Source organism: Belonocnema kinseyi, chromosome 9, assembly GCF_010883055.1.
Source record: "Belonocnema kinseyi isolate 2016_QV_RU_SX_M_011 chromosome 9, B_treatae_v1, whole genome shotgun sequence".
Classification (NCBI taxonomy): Eukaryota; Metazoa; Arthropoda; class Insecta; order Hymenoptera; family Cynipidae; genus Belonocnema; species Belonocnema kinseyi.
The window spans coordinates 48,736,670-48,746,076 of NC_046665.1; the positions used below are offsets into that span (position 1 = coordinate 48,736,670).

At 28.7% G+C, this 9,407-nt stretch overlaps 1 protein-coding gene across 3 annotated transcripts in view; it reads left to right on the top strand.

Moving 5' to 3' along the window:
- The window catches only part of LOC117180886 (X-linked retinitis pigmentosa GTPase regulator-like), a 91,445-nt gene that overhangs the window by 11,066 nt on the left and 70,972 nt on the right, over window positions 1–9,407 (top strand). For all 3 annotated transcript variants that reach the window (XR_004468066.1, XM_033373462.1, XM_033373463.1), the window contains exons 3-4: window positions 4,108–4,200; window positions 6,049–6,111. Coding sequence is in view for 2 of the 3 variants with exons in the window: in XM_033373462.1 (XP_033229353.1) it covers window positions 4,108–4,200; window positions 6,049–6,111 (156 nt within the window). In the remaining variant the exon portion in view is untranslated. The remainder of the gene's footprint in view (window positions 1–4,107; window positions 4,201–6,048; window positions 6,112–9,407) is intronic.

Sequence of the window (9,407 nt, forward strand, 5' to 3'; positions counted from 1 at the left end):
AAAGAGGGAGCTCTTCTTAATATTTTGACACCAAAATCATGTCGATACACCTTACCGATTGCGAGTAAAGCCACCCACGCTTTAACTTGACAGACTGTATGTCATCAAAATAGAATCAAATTAGTCTTTTCAATATAAAAACTGTAGACTTGATACAATAGACATCGCACACATATTATGAAAATTAATATATTGTTCTAAATTAATTTACTTCTTACTGCCAAAGTATCTTATTAAGTTGCCATGATATGAAGTTGGTTCTCTTCGCCACTAACAATTATTTTGAATTCAATAATATTTATAAAATTCAAGACATTGGTGGACATAATCAATTTTATTTATGAAAATGTAGATAGGAATTTGCAACTTTGATAAACTACAAACTTTACGCTGATACACAAATCAAATCACTCATAAAATTATTTAAAAAATTATAAGTTTATTGCGTCGGTAAGTTTTTGTTGGTAAAAATTAAAAATTTTCAAATAGATTTTTAAACAAGTGTTTTTAATTTTGAAATAATTATGCAAGACTCAAAAGTAATTTCATTCCTAAAATTATTAAAAGGTTATAAATGTACTGCCTCTATAATTTTTTTTCGCTGATTATTTATATGTATTAATCTACTTAAAATTAAATCATTTCGAATTTTTTTAACCATGAAACATTTTTGTAAATAATAAAAAACAAATATATGACAGTATAAAACAAAGTTATGCGCTTTAAAAATGCTTAAAAATACAATTATTACATTTTCTTGATAATTAAAAAAAAGAAAGAATAATTTAAAAAATGAGAATTATAATTTTTTCAAATAAAAGAATTGAGAATGCAAGGAGGAAGCAAATAAATATTTTCCATACGAACACCGTGAGACCCTACCACTTTTAATCTGCAAGTTTTTGCAACAAACGTTTCTTTGCAGAATTCTTTTTTTTCTGATTTCGAAGTATTTTATACTTGAAGTAAAAATAAAATATCGAGCACTTTTTTAAATGGGTAATATTTAAACTAGCGATCAATTCTTTTTTACATATTTTAAATTATTTTTCTTTGGAATTGTTATTTTAAATTAAAAACTGAATTAAAAAGTACTATAAAAGAATTAAATAAATCGAAAACTGCGTTTTACAGAGGTTTTTAAAAATCAGAAAATATTTACTTGTCACTGAGGTTATTAAAGCGTTTTCAAATCAAAAGTTATTAATTTTTTATAAGCTTTAGATAGTTTTTAAGCGGATTACATTTTTAAAGAAAAAAGTATTGAGCCCTTTGTAAAATAAGTGAAGTTCAATTATTTTTTGCATATTTTAAATTGTTGTTTTAGGAAATCAATTCCATATTCAAATCGTAGTAAACAATGTATGATCAAAGCATTCGATAAATTAAAAACTTTGTGGTTTATGTAAATTTTCGTATAGCAGAACATTATTTTTTGTCATTGATGTTATTAAAAAATTTTTGTACATGCAACTTTGCTCTATTATTCATTACCTTTGGGTCGTTTTTAAGCGTTTTAAATATTAAGAAAAAAGTGTTAAGTCCCTTGTTAAATAAGTGAAACTTACTTCGTTTTTTCACATATTTTATATTATTGTTTAAGAAAATTTATTTTTTATTAAAAATTGAGTAAAAGAGTATTATATATAATAAAAGAGTTGAATAAATTGAAAACTGCGCATTTTATGGAGAATTTTTGTTTATTGTTTATTACTTTTAGATATTTTATAACATTTTTAAATATATTAAGAAAAGAAAAGTATCGAGCCTTTTTTGAAATAAGTAAAATTCAATTCTGAAATTTTTATAAATAAAAAAGGGTATATTAAAGTCTCTCGAGAATTTTCAAGTATCATCAGAAAGATGTTTTCTTAAAAGAAACATTGAGTTCCACAATTTTTAGTTTGAAGATGGTTGAGGCTCACAATACGACTTCGTACGACACTGCCTTGAAATTTTTATTCGAGATTTTGTCACCGACATTCAAGTGCTTCGATAGCGAAGTGGGTAGAGCGCGCGGTTCGGACACACTAGTTTAGGTAGTTTAGGCAGGGAGGGTTCAATCCCCGACGAGTGCGATTTTTCAAAGCGTCTAGACATACGATTACATGTGTAAGTAACAGTGTGTGCGAATTACGTACTTTAATAATTTAAAAAATGAAGATTATATAACAATAATTTCAAAAACAATTTTTTTTTAGAAATAATGTTCAGTTGAGGTACTAGTCTATTGCTCCGATACTGCATATTCTTATATTAAGAAAATATATTCTTGACGTGTATCAGAAATGATTTCTTGGAAGTGAACTATGTGCTGCATTTGAATACATCTCTATATGAAGTAACACAATAAAGTTTTAGAATAATAAAATGCGATATTCTATCTAACAATACATTTTCTCAGATTAAGAAAATGTACGCATGTTCCATGCATACGGTAGCAAGTATTTATTTATTTAGAACAAACTCATATTCTATCGTCCCCATTCGTACCTGCGATTGACTTGAATCAAGTAACATTTACTTTATTCAAGAACAATTTTTTTTCAGTGTAGATGCAGTCAGCGTATATTCTAACGAGCAGTTCTACCAAAATGGGCAGTTCTAAAAAAAATGGGCAGTTCTAAAAATCACTTGGAAGATGAGGAAAAGAGAAAGAAAAAAGAGAGAGGGGGGGGGGCGAAATGAGCCTGATTACGAGATCTTGAACCTTTTATTTTTAGAAATCGTATACTGTCAGGTCAGGCAGTTCTAGAAAATCCTTTAGGTCGAGCAGTTCAAAAAATTCTTAGAATATAGCCTGGATGCAGTATAGGATGATATAAAGAAGAGTAGAGTAAAAAAGATAAACGGGTATTTAGATTAACATATAAAGAAAAATATTGATATGAATAGACAAAGGATAGGATGAGATTGAGAGGAGCTGATCGAAAATGATAGACAAGAATTTAGATTTAAATTGAGAAAAAATGTTGTTGCGGACAGATAAAGGTTAGCATGTGATAGTGAGAAGGATATTGAACAAGATAAACGTAAATCAAGATTAAAAATTTTAAAAAGATCAAAGTTGATAGCTGCATGAACATGAGATAAGGAAGAGAATTATGAAAAAAATGAGAATTTAGATTGACAAAGGAATAGAAACAGATTGACGTGGAAAGGAAAAGCCTAGGCTAAGATAGAGCAGAGGGTATTAAATAAATTAAATGTGAATTTAGATTGACAAAGAGAAAGAAAAAGACTGACGCTATGAGATGTACTTTAAGGTCAGTTAGAGAAAAGGAGATTTAAAATTTTAGATTGGAATTCAGATTCTCAGAGGAATAAAAAAACATGGATCTGGATAGTGGAAGTATATGACGAGATAGTATCTATTACGAAGTTCAATCTTTTTCAATTTCTTTCTTTTTCAATCGTAACCTATTCTTAACCTATCCTTGCATTCTATTTCTTTTATCTGATATGAATTTGAATCTTTGCCTGTCTCTTTTACTATCTTCCGCGTTTGAATGTCGTCTATCCTTATATACGTACATACTGGAAATTAATTTCCATACCTTAGGCTTAGTCGATAGTGTCGATCTTGGCAAAATCGTTTGCCGGGCCTCTACTTATAGGCCCGTCAAATGATTTCACTTGTTGGCTATTAGAATAGCAAAGAAAAGATTGAAAAAGATAGACGAGAATTTATATTAAAAGAGAGATAGAAAAAGATTGACATAAATAGATAAACTATAGGAAGAGATAATAATAGATGAAAAATAGATAGAAGAAGATAGAAGTTGATAGTTCTGTATGGGATGAGATAGATAAGAGGAAACTGAAAAAACATAGACAGGAAGTTAGATTAACAAAAATAGGAAAAGATTAACATCAATGGATAGAGGATATGATGTGATGGAAAGAAGGTGACTGAGACACATGACAAAAATTTATAATAAGAGAGAGATCATGAAAGATTGTCTTGGATATATGAACGATAGGATAACACAGAAAAGATGGTATTGAAAAAAGCCATGAATTTACATTGACAAAAAGATAGAATAGGATACATTCATTTTCTTTTACTTTACTTCCTTACTGAAAAATAATTTTTTGACATTTCAGAAAGCGGACGACTTTTCGTATTTGGTAGCAATGATTGGGGTCAACTTGGACTTGGTCACAAGAATCACGTGAGCAAACCATCATGCGTTAAAAGTCAGTATTAACATATTTGCCTTCCACAATAAATCTTAGTCTCCTGAAGTTAATGCACGTGCTTATGTGAATTATGTAGCCTAATAAGCTTCGATTCCTCAGCGATAAGACCCACGTGTTTCTGATCATATAGCTTACTAATATCATTTTCAAATCTGAACTTATATACCTATTTGCTGGTACCAATGCAAATTAATGAACTTGAAAACTTCCTGCATTTCAAGGTTTTCACAGATTTTTCGTTTTGTAGGACGGAGCTAACTAGGACATGTTATGGAAAATAGGCCACTAATGAAATTATATATTATAATTTGATTTCTTTTTTCTGAATAAAAATCCGTAAGTTTTTTCATTGTTTTCTGTAAAACAATTCTAAATTTACTTTCAGAGACTGTTAAGTTCAATTTCGTTAGGAAGTTTTAAAATGAATGTTATTCATATAAGGTTGTCATTTTATGTATTTTGGTTAAGCCGTTTCTCGCTTAAACTTTGAGGACGCGACACGTTGACGTAATGACGGGCCTTCCCACAGTTAGGTGTGATATATTGTATCATATTATATTGCAGTCCAGTCATTATTTATTGTTGTAGTACTAAAGTAATTTTTTTATTGATTATTAAAGTATTTCACTGAAACTGTAACAATCCAATTTTTTGTCTGAAATTGATATTTTGAATTAAAAATTGATTTTCCTGATTAACAAATTTACGAACGTATTAAAAATTCAAATTTGACCAAAAACTTCATCATTTTATTTGAAAATTCAACTGTTTTGTTCAAAATTGAAAATTCAACTTTCATGGTAGAAAATCAATCTTTATAATTTGAACATTTCACTTTCTCGCCTAAAAATTCAACATTTTTCCCAAAAAATTAATCTTTTTAGATAGAAATTTTAACTACTCCGTTGAAGATTTAATTATTTTGTTGAAAATTCGTTTGTCATGGGTTATAGTTAAACTATTTAGTTGTTAATGCAACTGATTGGTTACAAATAAATTCATTGTTGTTGAAAATTCATCTATTTCATTAAAAATTGAAAATATTTTGACTTGTGAACTTAGTAATTTTTAGCTTTTCATGACAAATTCAAATTGAGATCTACATCAATTTGGTTTAAAAAAATTTGTTCCCCTATTTTCGTAAAAAAACACCCTACTTTCTCAGTTTTAAAAGAATCTTGGACCATGTTATATTTTGTATATTTTGTGGGGGTGGGGGGCTAACTTCACGATATGCAAAAAATGGTACAAATTTATATATTCAATGCATTAATACCTAATTATAATTCCTACGTGTAATTTATTTGTAAAAATCTAAAATCATGTGCCGCTTAGCCCAGTTTTAAAATACCGTCAAACGGTGTAAATTCTCTCATGCAGGATAAAGCTGCTCGCTTCCTAATTTATATTTTAAAATTCAATATCAAATTTCCTGTGGTAAAAAAGAAAATATTATTTATTGTTTTAATTAGTAAAGCTAGCAGACTTTACTTTGATATTTAATTCGGCCAAATTTATTAGTGGGCAACTCTACTCTAGGTGAGCGACTTTAAGCCGTTTTACGGTAGATCGATTATCTCGTGTAAGAAAATGTTAAAATTTGAATTTATGAACTATAGAATTTAAAAAATTTAAATAGAATGTTTGTATTGACTTGTGGAAATTTAAAAATACTGCTTCTACTTTAGCTTCTAATTTACCATTTGAATTAATTTACATATGCTTAGAAACAGGTGTACATGAATTTTTACTCGTATCAGATAATGAATGAATTTGTGTAATTTAAATTTCTGATAAAATGTGACAATTGCACTATAAATAGAATAATTTATTTCCTGGTTGCAGTTTTAAAACCTGACAAAGTGACACATGCAGCTTGTGGCAGAACACACACGCTGATATGCACAGGTGGGTGTTCATATATAGAGATACATTTTATATTATAGACTGTATCTGATTGTCAGTAATAAGTGTAATGCACAGTAGAAAGTCGTCGAACTCTATATCGTTCCTATAATCTAGACCAATTTTGTTTATTGAACATTTTCATGACAGAGAAGGTGCTCTTTACGGAACAACCAATTTGTAGTGCATGATAATGGTCAGTATTGATAGCAGCACGTTACTTATTTATAAAAAGTAATGGTAATGTTAGCGCCTATCAAATTTTGAGTAGGATCCCAAGAATGGATAATGCAAAAGTGGATAAATAACATAAATTTTTTAGTAATTCATTGTAACAATACAGGTAATTAATGCTAACTTACCATACATTATCCAAAATTCAATTAAAAAATGGCTAGAAATTTACGGAAATTTATGGACATTTTCGGTCATTTACGGTTATTTATAAGTAAATATGGTAACTTGCCAGAAATTATACCAAAATCAATTAAACAAATTTTCATAAATTTCCGGATGAAATATGTTGGTAATTTATGGTAATATTATGAGTAATTCATTGACTTAAGATAAATGATCCAAAATTTAGTTTAAACATTTCTATTAATTTCCGGTAATTTTTGGCAATTTATGGTCATTTAATCAGTCATATATGAAAACTTTCCTTAATTTGCCGCAAAATTCTATTTTCAGGAAACAAAATTTCTCACACTTTTTACGCTGAGTGGACTGATTATCGTAAAATGCAAGCTCATAGATGTGTAATTTTGATTATTTACCTCTGACCTCACTTTTAACTTCCTAGCAGAGCTGCCAGTTCGAGCCTGAAATTTACCCTCACCATACCTACCGTTTGGGAGCCGCAAAGCAGAAGGTGCATGATTACCACTGTGAGTTCGTGTGTAAGACGAAAATGCACGATTCGACTTCGGTTTTCTGCTTTGCGATGATTGTCGATCTGAAAGCTTCGGAAAACTTCGGTGGTCTTCTATTTATATCTCGATCTCCATTTGAAAGAAATGGAAGAAATTGGCGAATTTAATGTTTCGCGTGATTCTTCATTTCATGCATGAGTCGATTTTGAGGTTATGTTTTTCAGGTCTATATAGTATGAATATTATATATAGTATGAATATTATATATAGTAATTATTTTTTAATTTTTATCTGCTATATCATCAGAGATTGTACCTTACCGACAGTATATCAACCCTGCAAACCATGAAGACAGAAAATCTACACATATCGATCAAGTTAAGAATCTCCAATAACAGAAAATGCTTAAGGGCATGTGACACAGCTAAATACCTATATTACCGACCACAGTTTTTCAGTTCACTGAACGTTTTTTTGAACCTAAGAACTTTTTTTGTGAATAAAATATTGAGCTGAAACTTTGGGAAATGTATTAGAGTACAATAAAGTACGTTTAGGTACTGCATTTTGGTAGGAACTTCACTGAAAATTATTTCATCTTTTTTCTGAACCTCAACATTTTTTGAACGTTCGAACTTTTTTTATACATGAAATATCGGTCTCAAAATTTGAGAAATTCAAGAGCCGAAAGAAAACGACGTTTAAGTACAAAGCTTAATAATAAAAGATGTAAAAAAATATATTTCAACAATCAATTCCAACGGCATCAGCCGGTAACGTTGTACACGAAAATACGAACCCTCTAGAGCCTCGTCTAGTGGCCGCCAGGTTTCGTATTTTCGTGTACAACGTTACCGGCTGAAGCCGTTGGAATTGATTGTTAAAAATTGTTTGAAATATATTTTTTTACATCTTTTATTATTAAGCTTTGTACTTAAACGTAGTTTTCTTTCGGCTCTTGCATTTCTCAAAGTTTGAGACCGATATTTTATGTATAAACAAAGTTCGAACGTTAAAAAAATGTTAAGGTTCAGATAAAAGATGAAATAATTTTCAGTAAAGTTCCTACCAGAATGCAGTACCTAAACGTACTTTATTGTACTCTAATACATTTCCCAAAGTTTCAGCTAAATATTTTATTAAAAAAAAAAAGTTCTTAGGTTCAAAAAAACATTCAGTGAACTGAAAAACTGTGGTCGGTAATATAGGTATTTAGCTGTGTCACATGCCCTTAAGCATTTTCAGTTATTGAAGATTCTTAACTTGATCGATATGTGTAGATTTTCTGCCTTCATGGTTTGCAGGGTTGATCTACTGTCGGTAAGGTACAATCTCTGATGATATAGCAGATAAAAATTAAAAAATAATTACTTGTATAATTAACATTTGGCTAAAAATTGGCGTTATTTTCTTGAATTAAGAATTCTTATTCTGATCACTCTAATAGCTTAATTGGAAAAGCACCTGACCGGAAATCAGAAGTTTTGTGGTTCGTCTCCCAATGGAGTGAAGATGGAGTAGGATCTTTTTTTCAAGAAATAATTTTTATTATATATAGTATGAAAAGATCTTGAAGGTTTCAAATTATATGAGAGTATTTAAAAAGTTTCCAAAGAATTTTTAATTGATCACAGTAATTTGATATGAGATTTTAAAGGATTTGGAATATTTCAGGGGATTTTTAAAATTTCAAGGAATTTTCAAGAGCTTTAAAAAAATTCAAGAGATTTCAACAGATTTTTACGGATTTTGAATATTTGAGGATGATTAAAAAGATTTCACTGAATTTTAAATTCATTTTTAAAAATTAAAGGAATTTCAAAGAATTTTAATAATTATATCAAGGCTGTTTAAAAAAACTCCAAAGTACCTTGAAAATCTTTAAAAGATGTCAAGAATTTTCAACAGATTTTGTAGGTTTCTAAATATTTGAAAGTATTTAAAAAGGTTTTAAGGAATTTTCAATTTATTACAGTAATTTAGTATAAGATTTTAAAACATTTGAAACATCTTAGGACATTTTACTATATTACAAGGAATTTTCAATTGATTCCAAAATCAAGAGGTTTTAAAGGATTTAAAATTTTTTAGGATGTTTTAAAACATTTCGAAGAATTTTCAATTAATTTCAATAATTTAAAGCACTTTCAACGAATTCCAAATATTTTTTTCAATTTTTCTGGTTCAAAGTGGAACTGCTTTGTTAAAAATTTAGTTTTTTTTTTTTGGTGACTATTTATGAAATTAGTTAAGAAATTTATTTTCTGAAAATTTAACTATTTTGTAGAATTTTTTTTGTTTGTTTTGGTTTAAAAATTAATTTCTTTTAACTACAAGAAAATTCTTCTTCTTATTCAAATTTTTTTTCAGAAAACTAATTGTTTTAGTTAAAAGTTTAACTATTTCAATTATAAGTTAGTCAACTAT